Source organism: Sorex fumeus, unplaced genomic scaffold (genome assembly GCF_029834395.1).
Source record: "Sorex fumeus unplaced genomic scaffold, SorFum_2.1 ptg000039l, whole genome shotgun sequence".
NCBI classification, from domain to species: Eukaryota; Metazoa; Chordata; class Mammalia; order Eulipotyphla; family Soricidae; genus Sorex; species Sorex fumeus.
This window is the reverse complement of record NW_026606096.1, coordinates 31303260-31317993: the sequence shown is the minus strand read 5'-3', so window position 1 is coordinate 31317993 and position 14734 is coordinate 31303260. Positions and strand designations below refer to the sequence as shown.

General features: G+C 45.8%; 1 protein-coding gene across 1 annotated transcript in view; it reads right to left on the bottom strand.

The window, feature by feature from the left end:
• NR3C2 (nuclear receptor subfamily 3 group C member 2) overlaps positions 1-14734 on the bottom strand; it is a 329385-nt gene that overhangs the window by 50639 nt on the left and 264012 nt on the right. Inside the window, exons 5-6 of the mRNA XM_056118997.1 lie at positions 7177-7515; positions 5525-5669 (exon numbers count right to left, since the gene is read on the bottom strand). Of these exons, the coding sequence (XP_055974972.1) occupies positions 5525-5669; positions 7177-7515 (484 nt within the window). The remainder of the gene's footprint in view (positions 1-5524; positions 5670-7176; positions 7516-14734) is intronic.

Here is a 14734-nt window from a genome sequence, read left to right as displayed (position 1 = left end):
CAATCCATGGACATGTCCCCCATTATCCCCTCCCCAGCCCTGTCCTTGGAAGCGTCACACCCTGCACAGTGCAGCGACACAGCACTCCCTCTTAAGCTGAGCGGGAGGCACTAGATTTCACCGAGGACCCCCAAAACTCTGATGCACACTGATTCTTTCGGGGTCACGTGAGCAGCAGGTAGCAGAGCCAGAGACTGTCCCATTGGTGCTGTCACCCGCCAGCACTGAGCACAGAGGCCCGTGGCAGGGAGCAGAGTCACATCTCTTTCTGGCTGGGAATGGGTCTCTATCACAGAGTGGGGTCTCCTAGGCCCAAGGCCACATGGAGGGCAGTTCCTGTCCCCTCTACAGTTGCGAGAGGATCACCATGTCTGGTATATGCTGTGAAACAGGGCTGGGTACCACATGCGGCAGCCAACAATCACCCCCAACATTATTTTCTCACAGCGTCTCCTTGAGACAATACAGGCATTCAAAAGTACAAGGGGACACCTCGCCAGTGCAACCCTGAACTGTCCTTTTCAGAAATTAAAGAAATAAAAAAAAAACTCAGAGAAATCTTGTGCCAGGCTGACAGGGGAACTCTAGTATGTGTATGGAGTGGCTAAGAGATGCCTGAGAGACAGTAAATGGGTCAGGGGCTTGCTTTGCAGGCAGCCCACTTGGGTTCAATCCCTGGCACCACATAGAGATCTCTGAGGCCTGCCGGAGTGATCCTTGAACACCACCTTCTGTGGCCCAATCACTGAGACCCCATGGAGAAAAATGCCGACTACCAGCGGGAATCTGTAGCCTTGTAGGATGAGCGATTCCAAGGTGAAAATTGAATCATTAATCATTTAATGTGGATTTAAAAAGTTTGGAGATCTTTTTTTCTTTTTGGGTCACCACTGGTGATGCTCAGGGGTTACTCCTGGCTCTGCACTCAGGAATTACTCCTGGCGGTGCTCGGGGGACCATATGGGATTCTGGAAATCGAATCCGGGTTGGCCGTGTGCAAGGCAAACGCCCTACCTGTTGTACCATTGCTCCAGCCCCAAGTTTGGAGTTTATAATCAGTAAAGTTATATGGTGATTTGAAGCATTAACTCATGTTTCAGAAAGAATCATAAATTATTAATTATTCCTTGGACTTGTCACCTCCCAGCCAACACCAAAGATGCAGGCAGAGAACGCAAAGGAGGGAATCTCCTGGGACCTGCAGCTGTTTCTCCCTGAGGGCAGATGCAAGTGATCACCTGGAAAGAACTGGGCTTTCCTCTTCAATAGCGCAAGGCCTCTAATCCTATATCTATCATTTATCTATTTCATTTAGTACAGGGGCTGGAGCGATAGCACAGCGGTAAGGCATTTGCATTGCATGCAGCCAGCCCAACCGAGCTGGGTTTGATTCCTCTGCCCCTCTCAGAGAGCCCGGCAAGCTACCGAGAGTATCTTGCTCGCACGGCAGAGACTGGCAAGGAACCCGTGACGTATTCAATATGCCAAACACAGTAACAACAAGTCTCACGATGCAGACCTTTCTGGGCCTGCTCCAGCAAATTGATGAACAATGGGAGGACAGTGATAGTGACAGATTTATTTATTAATTTTTTGCGGTGCTCAGGGCTTTCTCTTGTGCTCAGGGATGACTCCTGATGGACTTGGGGAACTTAGGGAGCACTCTATCTGCTGAACTATTGTGGCCCATATTTTTTCAATAGCACGTCATTAGAAGGTGGCTGAAAACACCACTACACCAGCTGATGTCCACATGTTGAACAAAACACGATTCAGGGACCTGCTATTGCTTTTTTCTTTTCTTTCTGGCTTTTGGGCCATACCCAGCTATGTTTGGGGCTTGCTTACTCCTGGCTCTGTGTTCAGGGCTCACTCCTGGCAAGGCCCGGGACTAAACATGGATTGGCCTCATGCAAATCCAACACCTACCCCACTGGACCATCTCACTGGCCCTAGGGACCTGCTATTGTTACACAAGAATGTATGAAAGGCATTAAGTGAGAAGGAACAGCACAGCGCTACCCAGGCACATGCAAACATCATCCTCTGTGCCTTTCTCGCAGTGGGGACTGAGAAGTCCCTGCTGTGGTCCCATTCAGAGGGTGGTAGGTTTGTCTGCTGGATCAGTCACTTATTATGCAAGGACTGATGGTGTCTGACTCGGCCCTCATCACAGCCAGGAGCTGGAAACCAGATATGATCTCACAGGACTGAGGAGGTACCAGGGGAATCAGGAGGTACAGGGGAGGCTGGTGGAGGGGCTGCAGGGGCGCTGTCCAATGTCCTCTGCTAAACAGATCACATTGACCTGGCCCCAGAGACCAGGCTGCTTCCTGCGTGGAGGTGCCTCGGTATGAAAGTATGACTGAGGGGTATAATCAAGAACATGCATGTATGAGATCTTGGCAGGTAAGTTTTTAACTTCCCAGGACCAATCTCCCTGGGATCCGAGCAGTATTAGGCATGGCCACCCTTCCATCTGTCTTTCCTGGGGGGGTCCCTTGCTCTCCCCTCTCTTCCTTCCCCCATTGACCACCTCCACAATGACTTCAGAACGTGTGTCTTTTGCCAGACTCTCTCTCCCAGCATCTGGCTGCTGGCAGTAACTGCCTATTCAATAGCTCCTCTGAGATAACTGTCCAATCCAATCCAATCCAATCCAGTCCCAATTCAATCCAATCCAACACATTTGATCCTGGCTCTGGGCTCTTTTCCCCATCCCCCCTGTTTTCTTTACAAGCTGCTTCTCCTGAGAGTGATACCCATTCCCCTGGCACTGAAGCTTTAGGAAGTCACCTGAATCACCTTCTTCCACCTGCCCCAATCTCCCCCCAGATACCCCCAGGAGTAGGCTTCCATTCAGTATCTTTATATTTCTCTCCAGTCCACTGTCATGCTTTGTCCTTCCTTGGGTTTCCATGGCTGCAGTGTGTTGGCCCTCTGAAATCCAGTTTGACTCAGCTCCATATCATTCCCTATTCTTCACACAAAAAGATCTTCTCTAGGGTCCAGTCCCACTCGGCCCCAGATCAGTCCCTAGTCTGCAAGCAGAGGGGTCTTCTCTGGCAGTAAGATGTGGGATTGCCCCATCCACCCCCGCTCCATTCACTTAGAAGAATCCACCGATGTCTCCATTAAAGAACCAAAGATGTTCCAAGTCCATATAACCTCACCTCCAGGGACCCTCCAGTCTCTCTCCATTCACATCTATTCCCAGGGCCAAATTCAGGGCCCACAGCACTGGCAGCCATGCCAGATGTTCCCCACCCCCAAGGGACATCACAGCCTTCTAGCACCTACAAGCACCAAGAAGCATTTCTGCCCTATGCCAGGGGGGTCATCAGGTGAAAGAGGGAAACTGCCAACAATAAGCACCCCAAAACGCAAGAACCATGGCATGGGACAGAGCAGAAAGATGACAGGTGCTAGGAGACCCAACAGCACAGGAAACAGGAGGGCAGAGCATCCCTGCTGAGAAACGCGAGGCTGATAAAGTGACTCAGACCCATTCCTGTTCTGTCTGGCTCTGGGGGGATGGTGGCAGAGGTTCCAGGGCTGACCCTGTGCCTTCACAACACTCACAAATCCACGAGCAATGACTGGCTTCCCAGGATACCCAGGACTATTATCCCACACCCAACCAAATCCTGATGCCTGCACATCATGGACACAATTAAGCCCCCATCGAGACACTATGCTGAATGAAAAAGGCCAGACACAAAAGGAGACACCTTGTATGATTCCACATGTACAGAATAGCCAGAAGAGGCAAATGCACACACCAGGAACTGGAGCAGGGGAAATTAAAAGCTAAAGAACCATTCAGCATGCTCCTAATTTCTGCTTGGGGAGGTAGAAAGTTCTGGAGGTAGAGAGAGAGGTAGGGTGAAGGTCTTCATGCTGCTTATGGAAATGAAAATGCCTCAGGAACCGGAGAGATACTACAAAGGTTCTAGGCACTTGCCTTACATGACCCCAGTTCAATTCCCAGTACTATGTAAAGTCCCCAGAGCACTGCCAGGGGTCACTCCTGAGCACAGAGCCAGGAGTAGCCCCAGAGCATCATCACCTATAATCCCCAAACCCCTCATCCCCAAGAAATATAGTTGAAAGGGAATATAATTGAAAAGGAAGCTTTTATATGATACATGAACACAGATCTATCTAACTATAATGAAGCAGAATTAATATGCGATAAAATCAGATTAAATGGATTGTCTGAATTATTACTTAAAAGCAAACTCTCAGTACAGAAGCAACTGTTGGTGCACACAGAGATGCTTTTTTTCACTGACACTTTCTTTTATAACAAGGACCCTCCTTGATATGTTTGTCTTTGGGTTTATGGGACACATTTGAAAACAGGCTTTACTATTTAATGATAGCAGCTGACGATGGAGGAAAACAAGTGAATGAAAACGTGCCTATCAGCTGCCTGGCCTCCCCTCAAGCTTTGGGTGAAAAATGTGTGTGATACTCTGCATCACTCTATCTGACGAGTTGTCAAAAGAGGGGTCACGTTGAGGAACAACAGCTGATGCTCTTAAATTTATCTCGGGAATAAAATAGTCTTTGCGGCACACGGTATCTGGGTGGAGTGCGACTCAGAGGCAAGCCACTACTGGAAATATTTAGGTATCTTGGCATGAGATGTCCACTTTGCCTCCTGTGCACTGAGTTTCTTTCTTTTATCACCAATCTATTTCTCATCTGCTTTCTTCCCTACTGAAAAAACCTATTATCACATCTCTAGAGAGTTAGAGAGAACCATCTGTTAGAAAATGGCTGTGGTTACAATCATAATTCCAATGTTCCTTTTTAAGGATTTCTTGACCCAACAATTACAAAGAAGCACCGCTGGATATAAACAGAAACGGAACGTGTTAATGCAGAATGCAAACAGCGTTAGAATGTAAACTTAACGTAGGAAGGCCTTCATGGCCAAAAGAACGGGGGGAATCTATTACCATTCCTTCAATCTTGCAGAATGCATCATGAAACTAAAAATGTTTCACTACAGAATAACATTTTGGCTTCTTTTATGATTGCAAAGGAGGGTAATTATGATTGTCATGAAAACACATTGAGCAGCTGTATACTGTTAACAAAAGAACCATTCTATGAATGCGCGCGAAAACTGGCACTTTATACATTCACATTTCCTAGAAATTAGACAGTCTTCCCAACTGGAGCAACGACCCAGAGAGACTGTTCTCTATTAATCATGGCTCTGCACCAGTCGCGTTGTGGGAGCCAATTGGATCATCCTTCTTTTGGGAAAATTCCTACATACTATTATGTGCGATCTATATATACGGATTTATATATATTCAGACGTGTGCATTATACATTTCTAAAAAGTCATTTTTAAGTTCTTCAACAAGAGTGCTTTCACTCTTTAAAAAAATCTTTCTCATCACGGATTCTTTCACAAACGTACATCTGTGTAGAAATCATGAAAAAAGAAAACCATAACAAATAACTCAGCAGTTTATTTTATGAAGGCTAATTAATAGGTACTTACTCATTAAAGACTAGGTCTGGCGCAAAATAGAGATATTGGCTGTTCGTATGTTTGTACGATCTCCAGCTCAAGGCAAATGATGATAGACACATCCAAGAATACTGGATTAGGGTAATTTGGTCCTCAAGAGGCAAGTTTTTAAATCCTGAAGAACAGAACAATTAATCACAGAAATACACTTAGTATTCAAGTACCTTCCAGGAAGAAGCTTAAGTCAGCCCCAAACCGCCACCTTTTCCAGACAGACTGCCTTCAAAGTCACAAACATTTTACGGGGTGGTGGTGGTGTTGGGGTGAGTATACTCATCAGGGATCTGAGCCTACTCACTTCATTTAAAATGACCTTACACTAGCTGTGAGGAAAACTGGTATGGTGAATGCATCAGAGAGTTCTGAAATATTATGGATGATGGTCTAGGGCCTTTGCAGAAGAGTATTTACCTGCCAAACTTCACTTCATCCTATATTCAATAACACTAAAATAGACATGACTGAATACTAAAATAATAAATAAATACTACTTATAAGTACAAAGTATCACACTATTTAAGTAAAAGGTAAGGTAAAGGTAAAGGCCCTCCCGTTGATCGTCGATTTGCTCGAGCGGGCCCAGTAACGTCTCCATTGGAGACTTTGTTGTTACTGTGTCTGGCATATCGAATACTCTCGGTAGCTTGCCGGGCTCTCTGAGAGGGGCAGAGGAATCGAACTCGGGTCGGCCATGTTGGCTGCGTGTAAGGCGAACGCCCTACCCGCTGTGCTATCGCTCCAGCCCTAAGTACAAAGTATCACACTATTTAAGTATTCTAAATCAATACTATAAGAACACTAAAATAGCTAGCTACCAACATAGCAATAATGGAGGAAGACTGACTTTTCATGAATTTGTGGTGACTGAGAAATATCTTTCCTTGCATCCAAAAGCCTGAGCTACTATCAGACTTCAACAGAGCTTAAAAGAAGGATGTAAGCTGCCTCCTGCCACCTTTCTCCTTGCAGTCTCCAAGTTCACCTCTTGTTTCTCTTCTTATGTCCATTTACACCCCACCCCGCCAGCAGGATAATAGTAATCTTAAAAACCTCATAATTAATGACGTCAGACAGCGTGACAACAATTCTAAGTGCTGTTCTGTGGGGGAACAGGGTCTGATCAATGAAGATCTTTAATATCAAAACGCTATGAATTCCAAAGATAATACAAAGGGTCCAGGTATGTGTGCATGCATGTGTGTGCAGGGGGTTGGGGGGGGGGCTATAACTAAGTTGTCGTGCCTTGCATGTGTGAGGCCCTGGGTTCAAATAAACAAACTGTCTGAGGTGATAATTTTGGAAGTAGTAGTTCAATATTTCAGGTTTAATGCAACCATTTGTAGGTCTGAGTGCGGGCTGTATCCCCACAGGGTGTATTTTGACCTTATTCACTTTCCATGCTAGAATGTTCTATTTCAGTTGCCGCCCTGAAAAGTATCTGGTTCCACCCATGAGAGAACCCATAATCCTACCAGCTCAGAAGAAATGGGGACCGCCTTTGCGGGATGTCACCTGGATTTCCCATGACTTGGTCATTCATGACACAAACCTGGCATCAGTTGGGGCGGGGTGGGGGGTGGAGAGGGGGCAGCCAAGGACGGATGTAGAGCCTGGAGCCTTACCTGGAAGTACCTTTGCCCACTTCACCACCTGAATCATCTGCTTGCCCGCTAAGCGGTTGAGAGTGGACAGCAGACCTTCGGGAGTGTCCGGCTTCGAGCTGTCATAGCCCGCGTACACGACTTCTGGCTCGATGGTTTCCAGGACCATGACTGGGGACGGTGTGAGGGCGCGGGTGATGCTGGAGAGCTGTGGCACGAGCGCTGTGTTGACCGATGGCTCCTTGGCCGGGGCGATGTAGGTGGTCCCTTCCTCGGGACTCTGCGGGGGCGGGGGCGGGGGCTCCTGAGACTGGCCCTCGTGAATCCCTTTTAACTTGCCCAGCTTCTTTGACTTTCGGGCTGCGGGGAAAGGAGGAACACCAGTGGCGAGTGAAAATCTGATTTTGGAGGGGGGCAGATGACGGTCAAAAGGGAGGGACAGAGATGGAAGCATACGTGAACGATGCCATGTCACGCGGCTAGGAAGAGCACCTTGTTGATACTCTCCCAACACCAGGCCTGGTCCCAAGTGCTTTGCTCTCATGGACTGTTCTAGGAATCGGCAAGCAGGCAGCATGATAAGTCTCATTTTATAGTGAGAAAACTGAGACCAGAAAGGCGAAGATCACACAGGAGAGAGACTGAAAATACAGATTGCCAGTTCTGACACAGGGCTTTCATACGCTAAAAAATTAAACACCTCAACTACATGTTTCCCTACGTTTTGCCCATTTTGGTTTCAGGGCCACACCTAGCCGTGCTCCCATCTCTGAGCTCAGGGATCACTCCAGGAGGAACTCGGGACCATAGAGAGTGCCGGGGAATGAACCCCAGGCCAGCCACATGCAAGGGAAGTATCTCTCTGGTCCCTCAGCTGAATCTTTCATCAGCCAACAAATGCCAACTATTGTCCACCGGAGCTGTTAGTGTTAGAACCACCTCAATGAGCTTCTGACTTTAGCTCTACGCCAGCTGTTCTATTGAGCTTACTCGGCATCTTTTCCTGCTCATCTTTGGGGCTTCTGTAGCCCAGATTCTCTCTGCCCAGGAGCAAACACTTGTTTATGCCACATAGTTTTCTCGAGTATATGCTGCAAGCTCTGTGTTCCCAGCTCCTCTGTGAACCTTTGAAACAAAGTGTGGGTGCTTCTTCCAGAACAACTTGGTAAATGCTATGGCCAGGAGGGCTGATTTCTAGATTTTCATGGAATGAATGGGAGTGCAATCCAACCCAAAGAAAAACTTTAAGTACTTGGAGGATTTCAAATAGGATAGCTAACTATGAAAATACCAAGGAATCCAGCCTCCCCGCCCAGACTAGGGTAACTTATATTGATACACATACAGAAGTGTTGAAAAATCTGGGAGGAGACAGTACAGCAGCTAAGATGTCAGGCAGCACCCAGCTCAGGTTGGATCCAAGAGTCACCTGGCTTCCCCGGCAGCACCAAAAACAGCCTTGGAGAGGCCCTGAGCACTTCAGGGCTTGCCTGGGTGATCCCTGACACTGCAGGACCCGAGAAACCCAGTAGTGGGACCTGCAGGCCTCTTGAGCACTGCTTGGGAGATACCCAATAAATCAACAGAATAAAGCATTTGTTCTGTTCTTTGCACGAGAAATACAGATACCAGAGAGAGTAACGCTGAGATCAGCCCCGAGGCTGCACAGGAATCCTGGGACACACACAGAGGTAAACTCCATGAGTGGCTGTATGCTGTGTTTATTCAGAGCTGGCTTTGGGTGTGCTTGTGTTGTCTGCATGTTTGTGCAGAGCACTGCTCACGTGGCAGAGTGCCAAACTTTGTCCTAGAATGTATGACGTGGCCATCCTCGTCAAAACCCACAAGATTCATATTGGACTTTCGTAACAACTGCTTTTCTTTCATACACCTCACCAGTGCTTTTAAATACGGTGTGGAAATGCAAGCAAGGAGGTGGAAGGGAGAATGGGGTGGGAGGCAGGTGGGTGAGTGGATGGATAAGACTTCACTTCCCCTGGGCAGAGAGACAGTACAGCAGGCAAGGCACTTGCCCTGCACACAGCAGAACTAGCTTCTGCATAGGGTTTATTCCATAGGACCCTCAAGTCCCACCAGGACTGATGCCTGAGCAAATCTGGGTGGGGTCCCCAAACCAAACCAAAACCAAAACCAAAAGCAAAGATGGGAAGTACAGAAGCGGCAAGTCAATTCAGAGTTGTGGGAGTTTTCACTTAAAGTTTTACATTAGAAGGGAAACATTATTTTTTTTTAAATTCATGAAGAACCAGACACCTTTCACTTATTGTGAGCGCACAGGAGGAATGTCTAGGCTACAGATGGAACCTAGAATAGGCTGCTATTCTGAGACACTTACACATTAAAAAATAACCACTTGGGTTTATAATCGAAGGGTCTGAGAGTTGCCCAATTAGGCTGGAAATGCTCAGTCAGACCAAGACAAGCTGCTCTTTAACACTAGATGTCTCTGCTCTGTCTCTGCTCTCTGCTGTCTCTGCTCTGTCCAGAAATGCTGGATCTGGGTTTAAAGGGGACACGAGGTTCCATCTCTATCTTACAGGAATTTAAGATGAATGGTCCTGCTTCTAAAGCATCTGTCCTTTCTAATCATCCTGTTTCTTTGTGGACGGCTCCTTCTATGGAAGATCTGCGGGGATAAATCCGTATCCACAATGTGGGCAGAGTAGTTGGTAAAGGGGTCCTGCATGTGCATAGAAAACGGCCTGGAGTAGGGCCCACAGCGGGCGCATGGCACTTCTGGTGAACGATGACTGGATGGCCAAGGAGCTGAATACGGGCGGGGCTGCAGAGATCTATTTTAACTCTGGGTGCCACAGGAGTTCCTGAGCCATGCCAGGTCCTGAAGCATCACTGGGGGTGCCCTGGTGGTAAGAAGCTTGAATATCTCTAGTAGAGGCTCCAGTTCCCCTAGAGCATACTGGGGAGCCCCCCGAATTTGCAAAGGGTGGGAAAAATGAGGGGGAGGGTGTCAAATAAAAGAGTGAAATGCCTCAGTAATTCACAGTACTGGCTGCTGACTCCTTAAAATCCCCAAAGGCACATACTGGTCATTTGGGTGAATTCAGTACCCAGAGGTATTATAATACCTCCATTGATTCATCTGCAAAATGGGCACATTAATACCTTCCTCTCCTATCTTACTGAGGGATAAATGGAGTCCAAAAATAAAAACATGCTCAAAATCCTTACAGCCGAATGATTTTTTTTTTTGTAGTGATGGTGATGGTGGTGTGGTGGGGTCATGCTCAGGGCTTATTCCTGGCTCTGTACTCAGGAATTACTCCTGGCAGTGCTCTGGGGATCATATGGGATGCCAGGGATCGAACTCGGGTTGGCCCATGCGAGGCAAACACCCTCCCTCCTGTACTACCGCTCTGAACCCTGAAGCATTTTTTTTAAATGCTACTTCTACTCGTTCCTATTATTTTGCAAACAGAGAAAATATTTCAGTTCATTAAAATGCCCTCCTGCCTCATAAAACTGCATCCACTGGTACCCGTGATTTGCCTGACCACGGAGAGCCCAGGGTGATATTTTCAAATTTTATTAAAAGTGATATTTGCCCACAAATTAATTATAAAATTCCTATTTGCTCTAGGCCTTAGATCTATAAGGCTGTGTTTATTCTCAGGACAGATTTAAGGTCAGTGCTATGAAATACGATGAAGAATGCTTAGTATTTTCTCTAGCATGATTATACAGGTCGGGGCACACAACCAATTCAACAGATTATCAACATGGTTTTTAGCATTTCAGTTATATTCAACGGCAGGCTATGATTTTGTGAATAGGTGCGGGGCACACTTGGATTTCAGTAATAATCTATATTTACTTAAACAGTTCAAGGTAATAAATATTTTCAGCGTGTAGAATGTTTGGCAAGTGGATCTAGCCACTCTCTTTTCTGAAAGAGAGTATAATGACACAATTACCTGTGCTTTTACCAAGGTAGTTCTTCCTAAAGCCTGGATAATTTTATACTATTCTTCTACTTGCTGTATTCTGAAAATAGAACTATTTTTTTTAGGACACACCCTATTGGTGCTCTAGATTTACTCCTGACTCTGCACTCAGTGATCATTCCTGGGGAGCTCAGGGGGTCATATGGGTTTCTGGGGATCAAACCCAGGTCAGCTGCATGCAAGGCAAGTGCTCTACCCACTGCACTCTTGCTCTGACCCCCTGAAAATAAAACTTTTGAGGGCTGGAACAAATGCCTCTGTATTCCTACAACATCCCTTTCCATGGTATTTGTGGGTAGCCAGTGTTGGCTGAATACGTTTATGTAAAGCTTTAACAAAGCTTAATAAAATATTGACTTCTAGTAAAATTATATTCCATCTATGCAATATCAATTTGCTTCCACATAAGAGATATAGGAAAGCTTTTTGAGATCTGAAGATAAATGATCTGAATTGTTTATTATTCCTCTTTGAAATCTCTACTGCGTGTACCATATACTTTAGCACTGCTATAACCATCATTCCACAATTACAACTAAAGAAACACTCCCACTCCTGCATAATGATTTGTAGGTTTTTTTTTTTCCTTTTTGGTCATACCTAGCAATGCTCAGGAATTACTCCTGGTGGTGCTTGGGGAACCATATGGGATGCCGGGTGGGGATCGAACCTGGGTCAGCTGCATGTAAGGCAAGCACCCTTTCTGCCGGACTATGACTTTGGCCCCTGCAGTTATTTTTAAAAGTGCCATATCTAGTGGTAAGCTACATTCATTGAGCACTTCTGTCCCCATCACAGCTCCAAACCCTTTCTGATGTTGTCTTTGCATCTCTACCCAGATAGTGTGGTAAGGTTAGACTGGACCTATTTTATAGGTATAGAGGCTGAATCAGAGCAAAGCGCTTCCTCAAGGGGGTAGACCAGGACACAGGCCGGCCTGACGATAGCTCCAGCTCACAACCTGCATTCTGCCCCTCTGTGTTGTGAAGTCTCTCTTCTCTGTTGAACTTGTATTTGGGGTGGGAGGTGGGGTGGACAACACACTCAGTGCTTAGGGTTGTTCCCGACTCCATGCTTGGGGTAAAGCACTGGGGCACCAGAGAATTCAAACCTGGATCAACTGTATGTAAGGCAAGCAACTGGCTGACCTGGGATAGCTCCCTGATGCCTTCATTTATATCATGTCTATTTTCTGAGACTAACCCAGGCTTCAAATGCAAGAGACTAAGAAGTTTGCTAACTACACAGGGACATCTTTGGCCAATGCCCTTACTGAGCAAGTTTTCATTAGGCGGAGCCTTTCTGAACATCACTTTGGGGGTCTTACTGCTACCCAAACATAATCTCCATTATGTTCATGGCCATAGGGCCAGGAAACTCATATTCCCAGGAACCCAGAGAAAATGGTGAGCAACAGAGTTGTGTGTGTGTGTGTGTGTGTGTGTGTGTGTGTGTGTGTGCATGCATGCACGCACACACACACACACATACACACACTGACGTGACTGCACACATCTCCCAGTCCCACTTCAGTCTACAGGAACTTCCCTCCCTGGGCACCACCAGGGCCACACCTGGTACCCAGGCGCTATTCCTAACTTTGTGCTCAGGAGTGGGCCCTGGGGATTTTGGGGGAATCATTCATGCTGGATTACTGGGATTTGAACTGGAGTCAGTGGCATGCAAGTGCCTTAGAACTTAGAGTATTTCTTTGGCCTCCTATTCATTTATTAAGTCAGATAAATCCAGATTTTAAAAAATGGAAATACTTTTTGTGTAGCTTCTTTTCCGAAAGAGAGAACTCTGTAGATCCATGCATGTTCCCAGGAGTTATGGGTACCAGAGCTCCTTCCCGAGCAAGTGGTAGAAGATGTAGTCTGCCTCTGAAACTAAAAAATTCCCAGTAAAATCTTGAGATTCTCAAAGACCCAGACACATAGCACTGTTGGCTTCCTTTTTGCTCTGCCCTGTTATCCAGCCTTTGGCCAGTCACTAATGCAGGATGACACTGCTTGTTGAGAAATGAATCCTTCCCTGCAGTGTATGGCACTCCCGTCACTGATTTCCCAAGTGTGCGCAGTGAAAGAGGCTGTAGCTTTGAGATGTAGCGTCAGAACAGTTCTTCTGGAATGAAAAACTGCTATCTAGAGGAATATGGAATTTTTTCAATCACAACATTTCACTGGAAATTCTTAAAGTGAGAAATCTGTCATTTTAGAAGTGCTTCATGCCATGTCTTCACATTCAAGGTCTTGGCAGTAAATATTAGTGGCGATATGCTGAGATATATGAAAACATCTATTTTTCTGTTCACAGGCCAAATGTAATTACTGGTTTCAACCCACAGGACAATCACAGTCTTCGAATCTCTTTAGCAGACCATGTCTTATGCCACCACTACCTTGATTACACTTATTTTTCTATTTTCCTTATTTTATTTCTATGAATTTTTTGCTTTTCTACAGCCAGAGGATGAATGCTCTGAAGTTAGGGGTGGTACACAACCGAATATTATCCTGCCATGAAACCAAAGGCTGAGGACTGTTCTTTTCAGGCTTCAGCATCCCTGTGCAGCAAAATCTCTTTCTCGTTTGTAATCAAGGAAAAAGATCATCTCAATGGTTCTGGAGATTTCCCACCCTTACAAACTGGGCCGAGGTGCTCAGGCATGCAGCTTGATGAAGTCATTAGCTTCTGAAGTGATCATAGGAAGTGATATGCCAACTATTTATGAATATGCTTTGAGTACCTGTGGAACTTATAAACAGATTACCACAAAAAGTATTTCCATTTTTAAAAATCTGGATTTATCTGACTTAATGAATAGGAGGCCAGAGAGATACTCTAAGGTCTAAGGCACTTGCATGCCACTGACTCCAGTTCAAATCCCAGTAATCCAGCATGAATGGTTCCCCCAAAATCCCCAGGGTCCACTCCTGAGCACAAAGTTAGGAATAGCACCTGGGTATCAGGTGTGCCCCCCCCGCCAATCACCTCCTCTCCAAAAAATGGACAAGCTTTGTCAATGTTATTAGCATGGGGACATGTTAAGATAAATTCAAATCACTCACACACAGCACACACACATAGACACAGATACAGACACACACACACATACATACAAACACACACACACACACACAGGTAGTACCTAAAGTGATAAGTACCTTAATTAGCTTGATTGCAGATATTAGACAGGTATACTTATATCAAATTACCACTCTGTCAAGTCAAATAGTTATGGTATTTTTCCTTTGTTAAACATAATTCAATAAAGAAGGAAATAGAGATATTTCCTTTTTGTTATTGTTGTACCACACCTTGCAGTGATCAGGTTAACTCTTGTCTCTGTGCTCAAGGGACCCCATATGGGGTGCTGAGGATTGAGTTGGCCAACTGTGAGGAAAGCACCTAACCCACTGTACTATTTCTCTGACCCCTATTTTAGAATTATATATTTCCCCCTCTTCTACTACCTAGCAATGATTTTTCCTATATATATATATTTTTTAATGCCAGCCAGAGTCAAGAATGCCTGAACACAGGATCATGTGTGTAGAAAGGGTCCCACAGACAACATATCTTCCACCTCTGAC